The sequence below is a fragment of the Strigops habroptila genome, chromosome 1, assembly GCF_004027225.2.
Source record: "Strigops habroptila isolate Jane chromosome 1, bStrHab1.2.pri, whole genome shotgun sequence".
In the NCBI taxonomy this organism is placed as follows: domain Eukaryota; kingdom Metazoa; phylum Chordata; class Aves; order Psittaciformes; family Psittacidae; genus Strigops; species Strigops habroptila.
The window spans coordinates 19,741,728-19,765,842 of record NC_044277.2 but is presented as its reverse complement, the minus strand read 5'-3'; the positions used below and the strand labels follow the sequence as shown (position 1 = coordinate 19,765,842).

Here is a 24,115-nt window from a genome sequence, read left to right as displayed (position 1 = left end):
ATATGGACTGCAACAACGCAGTAAAAAGCCCAGCCAAAGGAAAAAAGAGGTCCTAAGGCAATGCACTCCTTGCCTGTGCCTTCAACATCTGTAAAACAATGCTTTTTGTTAATATCATGCAAACACCCACGTGCAAAATTAATTTCATTATTTATTATGAATAATTTGATCTGCTCTAGTTATAGCAGACAGAAGTGGAGATGTCACCGAGTGAACCACAACATGTAGACACTTCCATTCTCACTATTAAAAAGATGTTCAATCCACACAGCTCTTTCTCTACTGTTCTTTATCAGCTTCAAAATTTCAATCTCTATGATAGCAAAAGCTATCAATTAGCTACACTAATTTTCTAGACTTGCCTAAACTATGCTGCTTGTCAAATATCCTCAGGACTTAGGAAGAGTAAGAGATGAGCTTGCTTTAACTTGCCAGTTGTAACACAGCCGCATTCCTAAAACTGCACTGTGAATTGCTTCTGTTCAAAAAAGACAGACATTAATAGAAGACAGACTGCCTGCAAGAAATGAAATTGATTTTACTGAGATTAATAACTTCTTTAATTAAGAATCAGATCTTAAAACAGCATACTCCTGGTACAAACATATGTGCACACATACTGGCATGAGTACACTCAGCACTCATTTAAGAAATTCTGTGTGTGGCAGCCTTCCTACTTTTACATTCTTTTCTTCAAACAAATTAGTTTCATCAAAGCAAGCAAATGATATGGGAAATACCCAGTAAAATTTATAATCTGGTAAAACTTATTTTCTCTCCCGTGTTTTATGCAAGACCTGTGTACACTTCAAGAACACTCTGCTACAGCTACTACATTGATACATCTTGAATCCATGTACTTCAGGAAGCCCCATGGATATTTTAAAAAGTCTAGAAGTACTCTGTATATATCTATAGAATTAAAATGCAATAGACAAACAGTTGTAAATCTCTAAGACCCAAACTGGTACTTCTTTCCCTCTCTTAGGAAAGCAGATCTTTTCTTTTTTCCCTCTCCCTCCCTTCCATGTTATCTGCTATTAATCCTTTGATTCTTGTCCTGCAAGAATGCTTCTGGTACTGTGTCTCACACATTAGCATGAGTACACCTGGAAAACTTTAACACCTTTTATTTCAAACTCTACACAGTGTCTGAAAAATACATTTAAAAATTTTTAGAGTCATCTTTATTTGGCTCATGCTATCTGTAAAACAGAGTAACATACTACTGTGTTTTTTCATAACAGCACAAATAAGCTTTTATCATTATTATAGCTTTATTTTGTCAGGAACTGTACAAACAAGAAAAATAGCTCTTGCTCCACAGACCTCACTGCTTTGTGAAAACTGTATATGTTACATTTTTATCAGGTAAAGGAAAGGACGATAAAAAAGCACAATATATAAAACAACTGGAAATCCCAGCCCACCAGGTGTAAAAACATAATCAAATAGCAATGCTTTATAGGAACCACAGCAGAATCAAGAGGGTTTGAAGAAAGCAAATATTACGGCTTTGTGTTTCCCATGAACAGATCTACCAAGGTGGTAGGAAGAACAAAGAAAAGAATGGCTAAACTTGACTAATGTTAGTAAGTGGTAAAACTATCAGAACTAAAGAACTGCTGAAGATTAACAGGATAGTAAACTCAAGTGAAACAGAACTTTGACTTGCAGCTATCCTATGCTAACAACTCATCATTGTGCCTCACCTTCCCTCTCTCCCCCGATCACTCAGAGCAAAAAAAAGTCTGAACACTAAAAATGAAGGCTCGTCCCTTTCCAAATGTGAAAACTTTGGGAAGCATTTGGGAAAGTCTGAATTACATTAATTGTGCCAGAAGTAGCTATAGAGGCAGGAGAGCTTATGAGAAAACAGTTGTAAAACAGTAAGTGCCATATAAAGACAGTTAACACTGCCACCTTTATATGCGATGAAAAGTAGTGCACATCTGACAGCCAGAATACTACTTTTCACATTGCACAGTACTGTAGGGTACTGCAGCCTCTTGCCACGAGTGTTCCCAGTGGTTAGAAAAGATAAACACAATCTTCCACTATCAGAAACTAGAAACAGGAGTGTTGGATAGTACTATGACTCCACAATTGCAAAATGGAGCAAAGAAATCCTTTCTGTAGAGTTGAATAAGAATTTGACTTGACAGCCAGTTTAGGCAGTTTAGCAGAGTACAGCACGCTTTCAAGACAGCCATAGCGTACATAACATGAGTCAAAGAGAGCAGAACAAAGTTTGTTTCAAAACACTTCAGTATATCACTTCTATGCTGTCAAACTACACCCCTGAGACACAAATTACCACTGGAAAACTTTAAATGTGTTAAAGTAGACATACAGCTAATTTACTATATGGATTCTGATTTTGGCTTTTTGCAAGGGAAGTATTTGTTAGAGAAATTAGAAGATGACAATGACTGGTAGATGCCATAGTATACAATAAAGGCTGTTTACATGACCCTAAATGCACTTTCTGTGCCTACTCTCAATAAAGCAAGTAGAAAAAGTCTCACACCATATGGGTCACAAAGTTCCAAGTTTTATTATATTGCAGTAGCTCTAAGCATTCCAGAAAAGTCCTGCATCCTTCAGCTTTATCTCACTCTTTTTTGTAATACGGAATTTGAACTATATCCTGCTTTCCTTCTCAAACAGGCACAGATCATAGAATACCAGGTTGGAAGGGACCTCAAGGATCATCTGGTCCAACTTTCCAGGCAAAGCATGACCTAGACTAGATGTCCCAGCATCCTGTCCAGCCAAAACTTAAGTGTCCAGTGTTGGGGAATCCACCACTTCCCTGGGGAGATTATTCCAATGGCTGATTGTTCTCGCTGAGAAAAATTTTCCTCTTGCGTCTAGTCAGAATTTCCTCAAGAGTAACTTGTGCCCATTACCCCTCATCTTTTCCATCTGACTCCTCGCAAAAAGGGAGTCTCTATCTTCTTTGTAGTCACCCTTGAAATACTGGAACACGGTGATAAGGTCTCCCCTGAGCCTTCTTTTCTCCAAACTGAACAAACCCAGCTCGCTCAGCCTTTCCTCACACAGCAGGGTTTCCAGTTCTTTGATCGTCTTTGTGGCCCTTCTCTGGATCCTTTCCAGCTTGTTCACATCTTTTTTGTAGAGTAGAGACTAAAACTGAGCACAGTATTCCAGGTGTGGCCTGAAAAGCATTGAGTAGAGTGGGAAACATGTTCGTGTTCAGACGCCGCCAATCACATGCATGTACCCCAGTACAGCAGAATCATCATGTTTTATGCTGCAAGAAATTGGTAATGTCTATAAAAATTAGTTATACATGCTTTATTTGTTTATCTAAGGGTCAAATAACCCCAAATTTGATGTTTCATTGTGTTATGAATTTACAGCTAAACCATGAAGGTTCAAAGTAATTCAAAAAAGCAAACAGATTTCCAAGAAGCTAGATAGTTGAAATTTACAGAGGTGTGAATTGGCCCGTTTGCTTTCACCTAATATTACCATCTTAATGAAAAAGCCCTATGGAGATGACTGACAAAGAAATTAGCTGCCTCCTTTCACCAAAACATGGCCATGCCCGGTACTGTATCATTCCTCTCAGCTTCAACACAGCCGTCGTGAAGCTGCTGATTTGCAACACCCCTGTTCTCAGGCTTACCCACATGCCAGTCCCACCAGCAGAGCTAGGAAAGGGGGTTCGCACAGGCACGTGCTCCCAGCCCCTCCAGGTCTTGGGATGTTCACCAAGAAAACACAGAGAGCCTCACACTGAAGTTTGCTGAAAAACTTTAATAACGCATCAGCTCTCCCAAGGAGGGAAAAGCAGGCAGCCATGAGTGAATGTGTATGCACACACGCGTGCTCTCTATGACAGAGTTCCTATGACGAAAGCACAAATAGGAAGAAAGGCTTAAACATAATTAAGAGGAATGAACGCCTCAGAGAAGAGAATGTGATCTAACAGGTGTTTCCAAAATCTTATCACCATTTACTTTGACATTCATAATTACCTTCCAGTATTCTAACCCTACATCTAGTACACCTTATCTCCACTTTTGCCTTGACACAAGCTCTTCCAGCTCTTCATCTCATCTATTCCTTGACCGAAAAACATTCTCACTACACTTTTACACGAGTCATTAACTTCCTTCCTGAGAACAGTTCCAACAACTTACTTCTTTCTGCACTCCAATTTCCTAGAAAAATCTTATTAAATATATGTGACACCATACCAAAACATGTTTCAACTCTTCGTCTGAGAGAAATCCCTGCCAAGAATCATTCAGATAAACACCAGTTGACTAAAGGTCAAGTGACATAATTATTGCTCACCCCTTTGTCCATCCATTTCACAACCCAACACTCCAAAAGACACTTCAGTTGTTTAGTTTGCACATATTCACTGTTACCTGGCGATCTGAATATTAACTTGAGCCTAGTTTCCCATGGATCACACAGCGCAACAGCAGTTGTGCACATCTGTACATTCCCCACAACTTCCAAATACTTTGTACTCTTTCTACCATATTTGGCAGACAAGTAACAGTCCCAAAAATCCAGTTAGTAAGAAATTCGGGGGGGAGGGGAAAAAAAGCATTTCTACTTGTGTTCCAACATAAAGTTTCACTGCAAAATTTCTTGCTACTAAATGTAAGCGATTCCACACAGAATACAATAATCCATAATAAAAAAATATTTTACCTGTCTGCTTCAAATAAAAGACAGCTTTAAGGAGCTCTCTAAGTGTCAGATGACCATCACTAAACCTTTTAAATCATTAGCATCCATTCACTTAAGAAACAACAGTTGAAATATACAATGGACTGTGCTTCTTATGAGCAGAAGAGGACTGGCATTTGGGAATGAGAGAAACTAGATGGCAGTCATATTTGTACAAACAGAGAGGGGTAAGAGTTGGAGTTTTAAATGAAGTAGAACAGACACAATCCTCTCAAAGTAGCATATTTCCAGTTCCACAATGAAAACTCAGCAACTGTGTCATTCCCAAAAGGGTTTGCATTTAAATACTCTAGGATCACTCTTCATCCTTTCATCTTTCCTCTGAGGGACAGACTAGTCTGCCTACACCGAGAATCGAGACTTCTCTGAAAAGCAGTTCAGATCAGTAAATCACATTCCTGTTGCCTCGTCCCTTTAATAAACCTGCCTTTTCCCACACTGACTCTGCCTTAAGTTAAGCCAAACCAATATTCTCCACTTCACACTCGCAGAAAACCAGCACAGGACCAGAAATGTGGAGTAACAAACTATTCATGCACAACCATAGTGCAGCTATTTATTTTCTGTGCTTCAGCTTCTCCCCTGCAAACACTAATATTTGACAGGAACACTGCCAGTGTGAGAGGTTATTAGACTATTTAATACTTCAACCTCAGATGATAAAGAGCTTTTTTAGGCAACTACACAATGACTATTTAAAAAGAAAAATATTAGTTGGAGGTTTGTTTCCAAATATGCCACATCAGTAAAGCACTCTAAGCTTACGTGCGAGTTAGGTTTATAGTATTCTTTTGGTATAAGCCTATTTTTAAGAAGAAAGCTCAAGACCAGCAAGTCACCACTTGATATGCAAGTGTTCTTTTACAAACAGATGCCACATATGAAGTTACAGCCAACTAGGGAATGAAACTCAAACAGCACCTATTTGTTTGGACATTTAGATTCATCCTGTGCATGAAATGATACAAAATGACTTTTTGAAGAAACAGATGAAGAATGCTTTGAAAAAATAGCTATGTGAAAAAGATACTAGTTTTTATGTCAATACCATTTACCAAACTTGACAAGCAGTTGTATTCTTTTGGGCATCTTCTTTTCAATTTGCATGAAAAGCATTATTACACTTGCGCATCGATGAAAGCAGATTACATCCCTTACAATTCTTTACTGGCAACTCTGCCTAATGAATAATAAGAAATCACAGTTTAAGGACATTGGTTTCGCTGTGTGCTGGCTATTCAAAAGAGGAAGAGGGTATCATTACAAGAGGTACAGTTCTGAGAAAGAAGTATAAAGGAAGTCTGGAATACTTCATGGTTTCAGAGTTTTCCATTCCTCATCTTTTATTGATAGTACATACATATACTACCTTCTAAAATTAAGAAGTACTTTCAAGTTGCTATAGACTGAAGAGCAAGGTTCATTTGTGATAACTTAGATACTGTGAAGACAGAATATGTGCAAATTCTTACACTGTTTATACTTCACCACTGATTGTTACCTACTTGACTATTTACTTGAGCTTGCTTTCTGGATCATCTGCAGAAGTACTAAGCAGCATAGCATTGACGTTACAAGACAACGTTTACATGGATTCAGTTGTCACCAGTGTTGGGGCACCAAGACAGTGTGATTTCTCAGGAGATGTGTACTCACTGGAATTATTTTAGCCAGCTCAGTCCCCAGAAGGTAACTGCTAGGCCTGCTGCAGCTAAAAGTGATGGTACATATGGCATTCCTGTTGACTTTTGTCCTCTCAAAGCAAAACAGACCGTACAGGTTTCTAACATGGACCTCCTACAACAGAGATAAATGTTGTACAATAACTCTGGATAGGTAAAACTTTCAAATGCAGCTTTTTATAAAGATATTTTGAATTATTAAATACACCACTGAAAGTTTCTAAGGTCTAAAGTTAATTTCAAGGCTTCTAATTATCAAACTGCAGATAACAATTTTACTACATTTTTAAAAGCAATTCATTTTGATTTGACTTTAATCTTATTGATGCTACCAGTAAAATTTAAACCAATCACAACAATGTACAGCAAAGTCAAGGCTGGGCATGATTAAAATTCCACACTCTCCCCCTTCCAAATACATATATACACATACATAGCATCCACAGAACTTAGTAGTACTTACACTAAATCACATGCACATTGGAAAACCTAAGATTACCTTGATTTTGTCAACTTCTGCTGACACAGAATTATGGATGAAGTCAATGATTAACTTCACTTAGAAAAGGCTAAGGCAACAGCCAACAAAACTAAGAGGAGATAACCCTAGTTAAGCACAGAGAAAGCCAGTCTTGGCTTAGGAAACAAAGTTGTGGATTAACAACAGAAGTTCTTAGCCTGCCCTACACAAAGCCTATCTCTTGATAGGTTTAAATGAAGAATATAGTACTTGATAATATTTATTTTTTTAAATAATAATGACCACGTTGAAACAGGGAGTGCTTTACTCTGCACTGCTACAGAAAGGTTCTAAGGCTCAAATAGCTGTGGGTTTCCTTTTTAAGGAATGTAGCTTGAAGAGGAAAATGGGTAAATTAGGCTTCAATGCACTAATTCAGCTGTAAAATAAAGATTAAAAAATTACATCTACAGGCAGACATTCCACTCTATTAAAAGCCAACCTGCTAACAAAATTCAGCGCTTGCTCCTACACCCTTTTTAAAGGGTGGCAATGAATTTTAAAATAGCAAAAAATGTGACATAGTATGGTGACAAGTACAAGATCAATGTCAGACATAATGCTTACACATTCAAATTTCTATTTATGTGCCTTTATATAATGAAGTACATCACTCATTTAAGTACGTCCTTCCTGTTTAATAGCAAAATCTCAGATCTAGGGAGAAATAGGGAGAAAAGTAGACCCAAAACAACGGAACCCCATAAACTGCAGAACAGAGACTCTGTTTACATGTCTAAATAAATTATTTTCAGACACTTCAAAAATTTATCAAACTACACAGTATTTCAGTACAGGCATGAGGGAATTGGTTAGTAAGAATACAACGGCATGATCCTTAAGTCCACAGCAATAATTTATGAACCATGTTCAACAGCTCAAAATTTTTAAGCTAGTTCAGACCTTCTTCCCATCAGAGTAGCTCATCTCCCTTGAAAAAAACTGTTTGATGTGATCATTTTACTTGAATAACACACATGCCTGAGAAACTGTGTATGCTTCTTTCAAATTAAGTGCTTTGAGCACTTTACTGGCTCCCAAATGTGCAGTATGGTCAGCAAACCCGATCCCAGATTAAATATTTAAATTCAGCTTTATTTTGGTCATTAATCATTTCTGAAAGCTACTGCATTTTATGCTGAATTCCTTCATGTCCAATGCTTCAACTGGCTGTATTCAGAGTTCAGATCCACCTCCTTTGTAAAGCCACAAACTACAGACAGTTCCAGAAAACTGGTGAAAGAGATTCAAATATAGACTTACTCACTCAATTCCCACATACACCTTCCTGGCCTCCATGCTTTTAATTAACATTTTAAGACAGATGTACAACTGAGTATTTCATAATACTCGTTCCAAAAAGTCACTATCAAGCCCTGTTAAAACTTTCTCTCAGTTAGTGATGCGGGTGGGGTGGGGTGGAGGGGGCTCCTCAGCTCCCCAGCCATGACCCTAACTTTCATTCTAGGCAGACCTAACTTGGAAGGGGGTCTGCCCTGGGGGATGTCATTGCATAGGAGAGTTTGCAGCACTGCTGCTCCTCCTAATCTGCACATTTAGAACACAGGACAAGTCCCTCGTGGACCTCAAAGGCACCACATGCAAGTTGTGTGGTTCCAACAGACAGTGGAGAAAGCAGACTGTGTTCCTCGCTAAGGCGAGAGGAGAGGCGTAGTCTTTCTCCCAAGCCTTATTCATCTACTGCATAAAGGCGAAAGGGGTGTACAGGCAGTACTGTCCCAAATTTCCACAATGGATGAAGAAGGCCAGAAAGACAGTATTGTGGACTTTACTAGGGATTAGTAACATTATCACTCATCTTTGGTATATTGGATTGCGATTTACATGAGAACTGTGACACCACTGAAGCTTTGTTACAGTGTGCACAGATAACAGATAACCTGAAATTAGGGACTGGATGAGACAAGCTAGACAACACCTAGGCAACAGGCACTGGAAACAGCGTTAGCTGGATCAGCAGCAACAGGGAGGTCAGTAATAACTGGACTCTAGAAACATACAGCTCCCAGGCACATCCAGCAGTAAAGCTGTTCGAGAGCGTACAGTTGCCAAATGCCAGGATCAGCCAGAAAGAAGAACACAAAAGAGGGTCACAGAAAAAGGATATTTCAAAACACTGACAAAAGCCATACATTGAGTTACAAAATACTCAAAAATTGCTATTTGTTCATCCACTTATTTTTTAAAGCACAAGTAAAATGGAAGAATCTAATGTTTCTTTAACATCTCCCTGGCTAAGAAATACTTAGAAAGCCTGAGAGAGACCTCATGCAATTATTTCTGAGCTCCTACTGTACTCAGCCCCCTTCTATTGCTTGCTGGTAACTCTTAAGAGTAACCTCTTAGACTGATTAGATGCTCACTCAGCAACCATAACACCCCTTAAAATAAAAGGATTGGTTCCCTTCCTCCCTTCCACTTGCACAGCCTCTTAAACAATAGCTGCTCTCCCAGAACACATGGCTTGCTCTTCCACACTTTTTTTTTCTGCCACCTTTTGCAGTGAACATGCTTTCACAAGACATCTCAATCTTTCCCTCCCTTGCCATCCCAGCACTCCAGTCTTCACGAGTATCTCTAACCACAGACACTAGCTGAACTTTTGCCACAGAACTGGTTGCTCTTTCAGTACCTTTAGGTAGAAAAAATGTACATGGAAGGTACTGACCAGGGAAGCTATTTCTACTAATTACACAACTACCCAAATACATCCCAGTCAGTACTTCCAGCTGCATGACGCTGTCATCAAGAAATACGTGATTGATAATTTTATCATACATCTCTCATTATCAACAGACATCTCTTTCAGAAAATTTAAACTGATGTTTACATTACTGAAAGAGGAAATGTTCTGCCTCCATACTTTTATTATCACCTGTAGAAAAAAAGAAATATGTACTCTCCTAAGTCCAGTCACAATTATTTTCATACGGTTATGACACACATTTTGAGTTAAATCCCTGGCCAGGGACACCTTCCACTACACCAGGTTGCTCAAAGCCCCATCCAGCCTGGCCTTGAACACTGCCAAGGATGGAGCATCCACAGCTTCACAGGGCAACCCATTCCAGTTCCCCCCCAGCCTCACAGTAATGAACTTCTTCTCTGTATCTTATCTAAATCTACCCTCTTCCAGTTTAAGGCCATTACCCTTTGTCCTATCACTATGTGCCCTCGTAAAAAGCTTCCCAGCTTTCTTATATGTCCCTTTAGGTACTGGAAGGCTGCTGTAAATTCTCCCTGGAGCCCCCCCATCTCCAGGCTGAACAAGCCCAGCTCTGTCAGCTTTCCTGGCCCTTCTTTCCCTCCAGGACTTTATTGCATGGTACTCTACCAAACAGATCCCTGAAGAGGACAAAGTCTGCTCTCCTGAAGTCCAGGGTAGCAAGCTTGCTGCGTACCCTCCTTGCCGCCTTAAGGTTCTCAAACTGCACCATTCTTGGCCACACGCAGCCACGGCTGCCCCATTGTTTCACATTCCATATGAGACCCTCCTTGTTGGCAAGAACAATGCCCAGCACAGCACCTCTCCTTATTGGCTCCTCTATCACTTGGAGGAGGAAATTATTTTCAATGCATTGTGGGAACCTCCTGGATTGCTTAGACCTTGCTGTGCTGTCCCTCCAACAGATAACAGGGTGGCTGAAGTCCCCCATGAGGAACAGGACTTGTGAACATGAGGCTGCTACCATCTGTCTATAGAAGCCTCCACCCACTCAGTCTTCCTGTCTGACAGCCTGTAGAAGACCCCCAGCATAATGTCCCCTGTCTTCCCTTTAATCCTGACCCATAAGATCTCGGTTGGTTCCTCATCCATCCCCAGACGAAGCTCCATGCACTCCAGCTGGTCACTGAAATAGAAGGTGACTGCCCCTCATCTGCCCTGCCTGTCCTTCCTGAAGAGCCTCTATCCTTCTATTCCAACATTCCAGCCACAGAAGCCATCCCACAATGTCTGTGTGATGCCAGTAAGATCACAGCCCTGTAGGCGTGCGCATGTCTCTAACTCTTATTTATTCCCCATGCTATGCATGTTTGCATACATACACTTGAGTTGGAACCCGGATGAATCTGACTTACTGGCTGGAGTGGCTGGAATTCCTTTATGCTGCTCTTCAGGTGCTCTCCTGCTGACCTGTGATCCCTCCCTAGGCTGAACAGAAGGCTGGAGTAAATGCAACAATATTATGAATAAAACAGAACATTAATCAGGACTCTAGAATAATTCTGTCTTTGAAGTGACTCTGCAGAGCATTATGTACAGAACAGGAGGGGTGGGTTAAAGCCTCTACTTTATGCAATAAGAGGCACATGTATATATGGATTTTTCTACTGCATGTGATCTATTCATTATCTGTCTCAGCCCCAGTTAACAACAATATCCATAACTGAAGTTTTTACTGTTTTTTACTCAAAATACTATTTCATAGAAGCAAAACACCCTACCAGGGTATACCAATTCACTGGAATCTAACATACTTTGTAAAGTGTAGGAAAAAAGATGCTAAAGTCTTACAAAAATTCACACGCAGCTAAACTCCAGAAGCCAGAGGACATGAACACAAGCACATGCCTTCCCTCTACAAGATGCATGAACAAGACTTCCATTTTCTGTTCTAAACTACTCACCTTGAGTCACTTAAAAGTTCTTTCTAAAGCAGCAGTTCCTTAAATGTGTAGGAGTTCCATGAAAGAACTATTCTCACAATCTGTACTCTCAGAGAGACCTATCTATGTCTTCCAACAGGTTCACACAAAGCTGGCATAATAAAACCAAGTTACAGAAATCTCTACCAAAGTCCCTTTTTCCTAACTTTTAAACACAAGCAACTTCATTATAGATTTCCACCACACGCCGGTGTGCTCACACTGCTTGTTAGAGGATCACTCTACTGTTCTCTGGCTGCAACTGACATAAAAAATCTGCTCTGGTTACCCAGAGTCAGTCCCAGGGGCTTCCACTTAGCGAAGGAAACTTCTTAGAGGTTAAGGGAAAGGTAGTAATGAATTACAGATACAGAATCGGATGGGTGAAAACATGCAGTTCACATTCTAATACATAGTTCAAATTTATTTTCCACTTACAGAGAAACACAACTAGTTCACTTTCACTGCTTTGTGGAAAGTTTATAGTTCGCTAAGAGTGAGCAAGTTCAGCTTTCTTGCACATCAAAGAATTCTGTGACCAACAAAAGGTACCTGGGAAAATACTGGCGAGTCACAAGAGCTTAAATTAAAAGAAAGACCATCTTATGACAACCTGAGCTACTAAACCAATTGTTTTCATGTGACTTTCCCCCTTCTCCTTTAAAACATGCTGTACTTAAGTTTTCTTAATTGGGGGCAGGGGGTTCTTAATTCTTGCTTGCTAACTTACTTTTGATCCAATAACAAGTAAGTTGGGTGGAAACATTCTAAAAGTGTTCCTTGCAAAACAGATTAAAAAGTATACAGGAATTCCCTCATAACATAAAATTCAGAGTGTCAAACAGAATAGGAGGGGAAAAAAATCTAGCAGACAGTTACTAAATATGCTTGCCTTGCTAAAAAAAAAAAAAAAAAAAAATCAACACTTTAACAATGTAGCAAAAGTTATATTATATCCAAATTTAAAGCATCTGTTCGGAGAAACAAATCTGAACCACAATTTAGAACAGTGCTTTTGACAGAATTTGCACTGATCTGTCAATTATGCTAAATTTAGTAGTTTAAAACTTACATACAAAAATCAATACTACATATTTCAATGCAACTGTAAACCTTTGTGTAATAAAGCATTAGTAAAATAACAACTGTAGCAAAAAAATCAAGTGTAGGAAAAAAATGCAGTCAGAACAACACAATTCTTTAGAGTATGGTATCATATAGCCTGCTATAAACCACTATTTCTATTGAGGGGACAAAGACAGGAACTCAGATCTACAACCAACTTCCATGGCATCAAATGCATTGGTACCCAGTGTTTTCTTACAACCATGTAAACTAAGTAGGCTGAATCTTGCTGACCAACTGACACCTCAGTAGTAACAAGTACTGCAAAATGTTACAGCTAGCAATTCTGAACTGCATACAAGCCAAAAAAATTCCAGGTTGTTCTCAAACCACACTCTCAATTAATGCCCAGCTAGATAGCTCAGCTGTTCCAATGTTTAACATAATCATTAACTATTTGGGATAACATAAATGGAACACTGAAACTAGAAAATGCAGCGACATCTAGGAAAGCAAAACCGCACTGTTTACACAATTCAAAGAGTACTCCTGAATTTTTAAAAAATCGTAAGGAAATTACTGAATTATACTTAGCAAGTATGAAAATCATGCCTACAGCTTGGGGAACTGAGGCTTATGGCAAAAGATAAATGATTTGTGGAAGAATGTCCTTAACATACCAAAGATACGAAGTTTAAAAATTTGAGATCTGTTAATGAACCACAAGACTAATCGTAAGTGCAAGTTTTAGCCCCGACAAATACAAATCAATATATTTAGCGCTTAGCTGAAAACAATACCCATACAGTTTACATCTGTTTGATACTAAAATAGGACACACTAAAGCAAAGAAGTCAAACAGACCTGCAGGGCCCTTCCAGCACTGACCCAGCAGAGCTCTTTCTCTCCTAGCAATGACAGAAACAGCCAAAAAAGCCATACTAATTATATTCTTTGCTCTGATGACAGGAATGAAGTCAGATGGCTTCTGTCCTGATTCTGGTTACAAGTACCTCTTCACTCTTCCTCTGGCCAACAACTTCCTCATTTAGTGCACAATAACAATCATGTCAACTACCTTAGACTAAACTCTTTTTGCTACGAGGTTGTTGAGGATGTGGGTTGTTTTTTTTCTTCTCCCCTCAAATGAACACTGCTTTAAATATTGTCCATGTGACTTCACTTTGACTACAGACCTAACTATGGCTCTGAACAGCCAGTTGAGTGTGCATGCACTTGCACAACTTGACATATGATCAACTTGTTCGACAATACAAATTCCTATGGCATTAAAATTAGGGCATTTTAACTTCTAGCACTACATAATAGCACCTTCTAATAAATTAAATGCAGCAGTTTTGCCAATAAAACGATTTGTGGCTTAGCAAGATATATATCTATTCAGTATATCACAAAAGTATCACTGAAGAGTGACATTCAAGAGTTTAAAGTACAACAATTTATTAAGCCGAGCCATTCCTTTAGGACAGCCTGTTCTGGCTTTATAGTTCAACTTCTTTAGAAAATCAAATAAACTGGCTGACAGACTATTTGCTTACATGATTCAGGCTATTCTTTCAAACAAGGTGAATGATCCTGAAGAATTATTTATTCTTCCTCATACCATCATTAGCAAAGTGACATGTAAGTAAAATTCAGGTTCTGATCAGTGAACTTTCATAACAATTTTACTTGCCTTATCTTAAAATCAAATGAACAAAGATTTATATATACACATACATATATATAGTCTCATGGTAATCTCAAGCAACATTTGTACCACAGAAACCCGGGATGGTTCTAACCCAAAGCTAAGTGTTTTAAAGCTTACATTATGTCTGTCTTTAATGACAGAGAATAACATCAACAGCATTGCAGTCTCAGTAGTTACAAAGAACATTGTTTCATCTACAATTTTGGGGAATATTAATTTTCTGACCTCTGCTAATGTTTCTCAGTAATTAGTGCTTCAAGTACTCACTAAAGCCAAAGCCACCCTGGAGATCAAGACTGATCTCTATCTGCTTCCATTTCCACCTTTGAACTGTTTCAGTCTTGCTGCCCTACACCTGGTAAAGCAAGAAGCAGGGAAGTTTACCTACTGTGCTACTGCAGTGACTACTACCAACTCTACAGAACACTATAAAAGTTTCCTATACTCTTCCATTCAAGCGGGATGGAAATTCAAATTAATATATCAGGGTGACAGGTATAGATAAGACTATCAAAAATGAGACTTCTCAGAAATCCAAAGAAGCCAAATACCCATGCTTATGGGTATCCATGCTTATGGATTCCATTCCACGGGCAGGCAAGTCCTAGCTTTGCACTGTGCCATCTCAGACACTTCTCATAACTCGATCTCTGCTCTGGAACACCAATCCCTCTTCAACTGGTCCTGATAATGCTTCATCACAGTACCAGTAACATATAAACCACCATCCTGCCAAGGGTTAAATAAAAATCAAACAAAATGTAACATTAGGAATTCAGTTCTCTAATCTAAGCTCATGTTTTAACAAGAAAATAAATAAAATCACCATCCATGGAAATATTTAAAAGACCTGTAGATGTAGCATTTAGGGACCTGGTTTAGTGGTGGACTTGGCAAATGTTAGGTTAATGGTTGGACTTGACGACCTTGAGGGTCTTTTCCAACCTGAGTAACTCCAATTCTAAGATTCATTTGATTTCCAGTTGATCAATCATCAAACTTTGGTTCGAAAAACACTGCTTTGAAGAACAGGACCAATTTCTCAAAAGGCATTTCCCCCCTCCCCCCTCCCCCAAAAAAATGCTTTGCGCCACATACGGTTGTTCTGAAATCACAGAACTGTCAGGACCTTTGAGATATACATAAATGTCTGAATATTTGTCTCAGTGAAAGCTATGCCAGGATTATATAGACATATACAATCAATTATTTCTTGGATATGAAACTCCCTAGACAACGGTAAGGCCAGACATATTAAAAGCCAATACCATTGCCCAATACGCTACCGAGCTATAATTCTCTTAGGCGGTGCTATTCCAATATTTCACTCATCAGTATTCCTCCTTCTCAAATTTTTATAATTATAGTCATCATCAGAAGGAAGGTTTGAAGAATTCACTAAGTACAGGGAAAGAGAGAAACATTCTCTTGAGAGCTCAATGCCCACATATCAGCCTTGGTGAATTTAGTATTTCAATTAGTGGAAAATTCTAGACATTTTAGCTGTGCAACTGCATAATGGAAAGCAACCAGTGATGCACCACTGTTTTTCCAAGTATGCATTTACCTTGAGTACTAACTACTGTATTCACAGCCTTAACCCACAATATCATAATGATATCTACAAGGCTCCGCTCAGGATCAACATCACAGACCAGAGCTCTGCTGTCAGCGCTGCCTTGATCAAATTCATGCTCATATTAAATTAGTTTATTTTGGAAGAGCTAAAAGCAGTTGTACAGGGAGGTAAAATGCTTTAATAGAATGTAGTTCCCACTTCCTTCTCCCAAAAGAAACAAACAAACCAAAATGACAGCTAGAGATAGGGCTACCCTACACAGCCAATGCTTGCTTTCGTTTCTAGCCTGGGGAGGAGAAAGTTCCCTTTCTTCGAGCAGTGCAACTGGTCAGGACTTCACACATTTGCAACTAAAAGTGTTAGGAGAAACTAATCTCTCATGAGGATGAGGTGGCACACTGATCAGAATCAGAAGCAGCTTCTCCTTTCCAGCAGCGGTGATAACGGATGGTGATGTGTTTCTCAGCAAGGCAAAAGAAACTTATGGAGCCTTCATTCTTGGTTGAACTTTAGAAAGCCTTGATTAAAAGTCTATGAAAAATGTTATTCAGCAAGAATTTTACTTAATTGTTTTATTCTCTAACTAAAGATTGTGCTGCGGTTTTAATTTTGATAGCAGAAATGCTGACAATACAGTTTAAGTTACAGTATCATGATCCGAATCCAGCTACTGATGAGGCTGATGAGGTACATCACAATTATCATTTTGACTTTTTACTTCAATTCTGTGATGAGTATAATAAAACAAATACATGGAGTTTGTTAAAAACCTTTGCACAGAAATAAAATTTCTCAAGTACATTAAGTATGCAGACATGAGGACGGCTTAATCTATCCAGACTTGAGATTTTCTCTACCACTTCTTGCACTAGCCAACTCCTTTCCAGTTGTGTTTTCAACTTAGCTTTTAACATACCAAACTTTTAACAGTCTATATAGATATTTAAACTCTCTTCCTTGACTTTGTGTGCGTTTAAAAGATTGGTCAGTACCTCACTCTGCTCATGCAAGTAATTTTGAAGTTTTTTAATTCAAAAATTAAACTACACCAGCATAGCTATCCAGTTACAGATACTGGCGCAACTGTAGCTCTGTTTGAGGAAGCCTACCTTACTTCTACTCATGTAAATATGAAATGGGAAACGTTCTTACCAATTTACGTGGTACATTTAGTTACGAGTTTGCACTGATCTTTGCAGCACAGGCATGTGCTGGACAAAGCCCTTTGCATGGACAAAGCTGAAATATCTTGATGTTCCAGACTCAAGTTTGTTTTCCAAAACAGTAGAAGACATTCCAATTTCATATGTTCAATAATGTGTTTAAAGGCAACTATTTCAGAAACTGCTAAACCAGGGCACTGTTGCTGTCCTTCTCAGAGCAAAGCATACGCCCAGCTCTGTGCCAAAGGCTGCTTCTGGCATCCAGGGCCCATGGACACAACCTACACTCACAGGTTCATAAACCAAACACGACTCTGAGAAAACATGCAAGGACTCTCATTGTCTGTGTTTTGGTCTATCGTGTATACATACTTATGTAGTGTAAAACCAATGTATGCACATTCCCTAACACATTTGCGCAAACATTTTTCCTTAGCAGTTCAGTTTAAAGGTGGGTTTATAAACATAAATGAAATGCCATTCAGGTCTGAACCAAAAGCAGGCTGAACAGAAGCAAAGGTCCCTGGAAGGGCTCCAAGGCCTGTGCTGATGTGTCACAAACTCATCGCACAGCGCCAGCCCGGTGCCCCCTGCGGGGCGCGCCCTGCCCCCAGACACCAGGCCGGACGTGGAACATCTCCCAGGCATCCCCATTATCCACAGCCTGCGATTATTCGTGACTCAGAGGATTTGGGGCTGGTTTGTTTGCGCGGCCCCACGCCAAGTCCGGAGTTCCCGGCAACGTACATCTGCGAGAGAGACAGCCGAGGGCTGCTGGGCCAAATCCCAGCCCCAGTTTTAAGGACTTCCCTGAGAAGATTTCCGCCCACCCCCACACATATTAAACAAAAACCAAACCCGGAGCGAGACGTGGAGCAGCCGAGCTCGGAGCGGCGGCCGGGCAAGGGGGAGGACGGGGACACTCGCAGGGCTGCCACGGGGAAGGCTGCAGTCCCGGGAAGCGCCGGGGACCGGGGCGAGCAGAGGGACCCCACGGCCGGCCAGGACCGCCGCGCCGCCGGAGACCGGCCGGGAGAAAGGCCGCTTTGTTCGCCCTCCCCCGCGGCAGGCGGCCGCCTCCTGGCCCGGGAGACGGAGGCGGACGAGTGGCGTCACCCCCCCGGTACCTACCGCAGCAGGAGACGACGAGGAGCAGGAGCTGCGCTGACCTCCAAGCCGGGGAGCCTTCTGCGCTCCCCCAAGGGGCCATAACACCAGGCCGCAGGGAGGCGACGAGGAGCAGGACCTGCCACCGCCGCGGCCCCGACCCGGAGCCGGAGCTGCCGCCACAAGAGAGGTCGGCCGCGCCTCGTCCCCTCGCCTACCGGAGCTGCCGCGTCGGGGAGCGCTAGCGGCCCGCACACCCGCGCCTCATCCGTCCGCCCGCTCGCGGAGCCATGAGCGGCGGCCGCCGCCACCTCCGTCGGCCTCGGCCTCCTTCCCCTCGCGCCGCGCCGCTTCCTCCTCCCCGGCTGGGCTCTGCCGCGGCTGCGCACTGGCGGCCCGAGCGCATGGAGCCGCTCCCGGCAGCCGCGGGCCGGGCGGGCGAGCGGGGCGGAGCAGCGGCCCCCAGACGGCAGGGGAGGGCCCGGGCAGCCCCACTGCTGCCTCTCTCCTCGCCTTCCTCCGTCGCCGCCGCCGCCAGGTTTCGGCACGCCCTTTACAGCGCTCTGCCCGCCCCGTAACGGGAGCAGCTGCTGCCGTTTCCACGTCAGCGGAGGCCGCGTTCGTGTCCGTGTCCGTGGGGGCCGGAATCTCCCCACGGGCCGCGCCGCCGTGTCGCTGACCCGAGGAGAAGGGTTCGGACGGGGGAAGGAGAGTGTATCCTCCCGTCACTCCGGCGGCAGGGCAGCCTGGATTCCCGGCTTACACTCACAGTAAGCAGACGGGTGTTTGGGTGCCCTGGCGCTCTGCACTGGAAAAAACTGTGCGTGACATCAAACCCCATCTGTAGAGCACAAAGACCCCCGGCAGCTGGCGGCCGCTGTGTTTCTGACCTCTGAGTCTGCATTTCACCAGCGAGGACGAAAAACTACCGTGGGAGCAAACTGCTGTAGATGCGTAGCATCCAAAATTACGGACCCCAGGGAGATTCCTTGTGGCGCTTTGCGTGCAGTTACGGTTGCCTGTCTTTCACCCTTTAATGACACAGTTTTCCTGTTGCACAGTTACTATTGCTCTCAGCTGTTTAATCAAGTGTCAAAAGCAAGGGGGATTCACAGTGCTACTTTCATATTTCTCTTGAATTTTGCAGTGCCTGCTGCAGGCTGGGAGAAGCGTTTACTGCCTCTGTTCTAGTAGATCAACTGATCTGCTTGGAAAAAACAAAATATTACCATTCATGAGAAAAACAAAAGCTAACTTACCTTGGTAAGGCTCTGTAGGTACACATGAGAACAGATGTGATGGAGCAGACCAGAGTTCTTGCTCCACGAATGGTGACTGCTAGGGGGAGTGCTCTATACTATTTGTCCTCATTCCTCTCTTTTCTCATAGAATCATTTAAGTTGGAGAAGATCCTTAAGATCATCCAATCCAACTGTAAACCTAACACTGCCAGGTCCACCACTAAACCATGTCCCTAAGCACCACATCTACACGTCTGAAGTTTTTCCTAATACCCAATCTAAACCTCCCCTAGTGCAACTTGAGGCCATTACCTTTCATTTATTATTCTCTGATTTCTCCCAAGTTTATTTCCCAATCCCTATCTATTTGGGAAGGAGGAGAAGTGTATTGGGGAATGTCTCTTTTGGGAGGGAGGAGAGGTTTATTTAAGGGTGAGCATCTGGATGAAGATGCAACACTAATAATAGTTGCCAAAGAAGGAAGGTAAACAAGCATGAATGCTCCCCAACTGTCTGAGAAGTTGTGGCCCAGGAACACCCTGTACTCGAGATCGTATCATTGAGTTTAATAATCCTGAATGGAATAGTCTTCAGTAAATTTGTCCACTGACAGTTTAAGCCTCTGAGGGATGTGACCACCTCTCAGAAGCCACGAGTAAGCATACAAAATTAACACTTTAAGGAAGAAAAAACCACAACCTTCATTTGTAGGATTATACAAATAACGAAAGCATTCACAACATTGTAGGCAACAGGTTTTTGGTTTCTTTCTACTTGCAAGCCGAACCAGCTTCTTCAGTGAAACCTCAGATGCCCTATTTTCTACCCAGTGTATCACATCCCTCTTTCTGTTTTTAATTATTAACAACAGGCTCTGGAAAGGTGCTCGGGAAGCCTGGTCTGTAGCTACTGGGAGAGGCGTTACTGCTTTGATAAACAGGCACCGCAGAGAGCCTATGAAGACATAGGGACTTCTAACCCTCCCACAGTAATTACAGCTGTACATGCTGGGTGCAAGTCCTTGCTGGAACCTGTTAAACTCTTTGCCATAGAGCTAGGTCAACATTAAACAAATCAGCACATGATCCATAGCCTTCATCCACTCCTCCCAAAGTTATTTTTGTCTGTCTAGGTCAACCCAGTTTCTACCACCCGTTGTATGTTATTGAGAGAAGTGACACAATTCTCTTCCCATAGATTTTAGTTACATAACGAAGAAGACAACAGTAATTATCTTTTTAGATTAAATGCTATTCCAAAACCCCCAAATATCTCCTTTAGCAAAACTGCTTTCAATCACTTGCACAAACAAGTGGCTATTCTTTAACATGTACCCAGGTTGATTGTTAGTGACAGCAGACAGCAAAGCATCAAGCCCTGGCATCGTGGGCTTAATTTCAACTTTCATCATTCTCAAAGATGCAAAGCCAAGGATGATATGCAAAAGAGTCCTGCCTCAGCACTAAATGAGCTTGGCAAGGAAAAGGTGAGATACTGAAGTAATGATCTAGAGAAAAAAACCCTGCAGGAGCCGTTTGCCTGCATGTTGAGCTGATCTGGATCTTGTAAGTCCAGGAAAGAGAACGGGTTAGTAGTCCAGATAAGACACTCAAGATATCAAACACATCTTCCCAAGTTCACACAATCTAAGAACTTTAAAGTATTTCAAAATACTTCTTTCCTAGCAAAGTTATCTGAGTAAAAAGTCTTACTCCTTTTTTTTTTTTTTTTTTTCCTTCTGTTGGCTTCTGCTGGCTTCTGCTGAGAGCTGTCTGTCTTAATCTCTTTAATGTTTGGGGAGAAGAATATAATTTTTCCTATGCCTGAGAAGTATGTAGTAAATCATAGACATAACTTTATATACGTGAAATTCTAATAATGACTGCATTTTTTTTCTTTAATCTTATCTGCTGTTTTTTCTTTAGTCTTATCTGCAGATGACTAACAAAAGTTTATCAATAGTGAATGTTTTAAAGCTGGAACAGAAGTTGACACTGCCTTTCTCTTGTATTTGAAGACAGGTGAAGATAAAACATTCTGAAAGTGCACACATGGTTCACCTTGAACCAAACCAAATTGTTCTAACAGGCAGCCATTCTTCTGTCTGAAGCTCAAGGTTGGCACATGAAGCTACTGAAGCAGCTTCAGCAAGAATTACCTGACACTATCAGCCCATCATTCTCCCGCACCCCCCCTCCTCTCCCCCCCCCAGTTTTACTTCCAAGATTGTTTTCTTTTTAAGAACTGTTTTTTTACAGGCACTTCAGCTTCACTTCAGTGCCTGCTACATGTGCTTCCTTCTTGCCGTCCTTGCTCTTCTTTTATTTCTCTTCATACCCCTTCCTCATCAGTTCTCTCTTTCGCCACTTCAGACTATACTGTTAGCAAATGCCACCCACAGATTTAACAGCAGTTTTATGACCCATTGTAAAAGTTCTTTCCAGTTCATTCTCTTTTCTCTGTTCCTGCTCTGACTGTAAAATTGTAGGAGACAGTCTTAGAGTGTCTCTCTAGCACCAAGTCCTGGTCGTGACCTCTCAGCTCCGTTTTAATACACAGTAAGAATGGGGACAATTTATGATGTTGACTAGATCTCAGCTAAATGGAGTAACAGTAGTTTTCCTTTGCCAATCTCATTATTTTCTGTCCTGTAACCTCCCTTCATGTGAGGTCATAAGAAATGTTGCTATATTCACTACCAGTGTTTAATTTTTGGTGAGACCTCTATCACAGCTGAATTTACTTCACCTGTTTTTTGCCGAAGAAATCAAGTACTTTATCATAAGAAGGACATGGATGGAATTCTAAAGATTCTTATTTTGTGATGCTAGTTTTCAAAATCAATTCTCTATAAACTTAAAGCCTAAAAAAGTAGGCAGCCAAGGAAGCAGATTTCTCTCAGAGATTTGCATTTGTTTTGCAGCACAGCATATGAAGACTGGGACAAAAATAGTTTGTTCCATCTATTTGGTGATTTATTTATTTTTTAACAAATCGTTGTTTGCACAGCAGTTTTCTAAAGGTTACTAATAAACTAGATTTTTTTTCTAAAAGTTAATTTTAATATTACACCAAAGCTACCTCAAATCTAGAGTACCCTATCTAACTTAACTGCAAAATGAAGAAAGACAGTAGAAGATGGTGCCAGAAATGTCTGGATCAAGGCCATTGTGTTAAAAATATATAGCGTACATCAGAATCTGCTTGCATTGTGCTGGTGTACATTTTGGTATTGCTGTTGCACACTAAGGAAATATATCAAATGTGTTTAGTGATCATTTATTTCCCTGATATTTATTAGTAGTATCGTTGTGTGGTCTAGAGGCCAATTGAGTAAGGTCACATTGTGCTGGGGATTACACAGACATAGGATGTGCTGTACATTGTGCAGTGGAAAACAGTCCAAATATAGCTTGGTTAACTGCAAATGATGTCTGGAGCCATTCACAATATAGCTGCATCCATGTATCTTGCACCCAAACTAATTTTGTAGGGCATGTTAAGTTTAAGCACCGTGCTCCACTGTCTGCTTCTGGGATTCACATTTTTTTCTTCAGACCACTGCAGACCACTTAGAGTCAGTCCCTGCTCTTTTTACATGCTTTATTTTTTTCCATGCTGAGAACCTCTTTGTAGAGGTCCTCAGTTTGTAAGCTGTAAAAAAGAAAAAAGTTTATAAGCTCTTTGCCTAGAATCTAAACAGAGTAACTGGGTTTCCTGCAGGAGAAAAGGGATATGTGTACAAGCAAGTTTCAAGAACTGCCTACAAAATTTGTTACCTCAGTTAAAAGTAATTCATGTGCCTGATGTAATAGTAGTTGTTTTTTCCTGTTAGTCTTCTGAATCTGGACTATCTCTCTTATATGTATCAGATATTATGCTTTAAATATTATTACAAATGTTTTAGGTTCAACTGATTGTTCAGATTAAATCATGAGTTATAATCACAGGCTCTGTAGTTTCCCTGACAATAATAGCAGTTCTGTCATATGCTGCATGAATTGCTATTAACAAATTTTGTAGTTTTAGACATTTCTGGAAATGTTGCCCAAGCTTGTTCATTTGTTAAAGTACATTGCTGCTGCTGCAAGGACAATCAACAGAAGTAGCTTCAATTTGGAGTAAGGCATGTGACAAAGTGTGATATAATTCAGCCTGCAATTGCACTGTGTAACATAATGATGAGTACATACAGCATGTACTTTAACACCACTGGTGTTAAAACTGCTTTTGTTCTTTCCTTACTGTTAACTAAAGCAACTTCACTCTTAACTGTGGTGATGTGGACCTGGATGGCAGGCAGAAATCAAGAAGTGTGGTGATACCTTCATTTTTCTGCTTGCGTCCTTAATAACAGCCCCAGAAGTGGCTTAAGAACCACTATATTAGCATTATTTTACTACAGGATTTCCAGTGCACTAGATAAGCATCAGCGGTTATCTAACATGGTTGAATAGCATCAGAAGATAGGAGAGAATCTGAGACCATAGTCATACCACATCTCAGAAGAAAATCTGGTGTTTCACTCCAGTCGTTAGTGATCTCTTAGCCATTCTCTTACCTTTGGATTTAGCTTCTCAGGACTAAGGAACAGGATCTGCTCATTGATAATCTGGAAGAAACTTCTATCTCTGAAATC

At 41.0% G+C, this 24,115-nt stretch overlaps 1 protein-coding gene across 2 annotated transcripts in view; it reads right to left on the bottom strand.

Moving 5' to 3' along the window:
* Nucleotides 1-18,701, bottom strand: part of LRP12 (LDL receptor related protein 12) — a 52,903-nt gene extending 34,202 nt beyond the window's left edge. The window contains exon 1 of one of the 2 annotated variants that reach the window (XM_030485818.1): nt 18,260-18,701. In XM_030485818.1, the coding sequence (XP_030341678.1) occupies nt 18,260-18,338 (79 nt within the window). In that variant the 5' untranslated portion in view covers nt 18,339-18,701. The remainder of the gene's footprint in view (nt 1-18,259) is intronic. The other variant, XM_030485826.1, reaches the window with a different exon arrangement.
* Between the last annotated feature and the right edge of the window lie 5,414 nt (nt 18,702-24,115).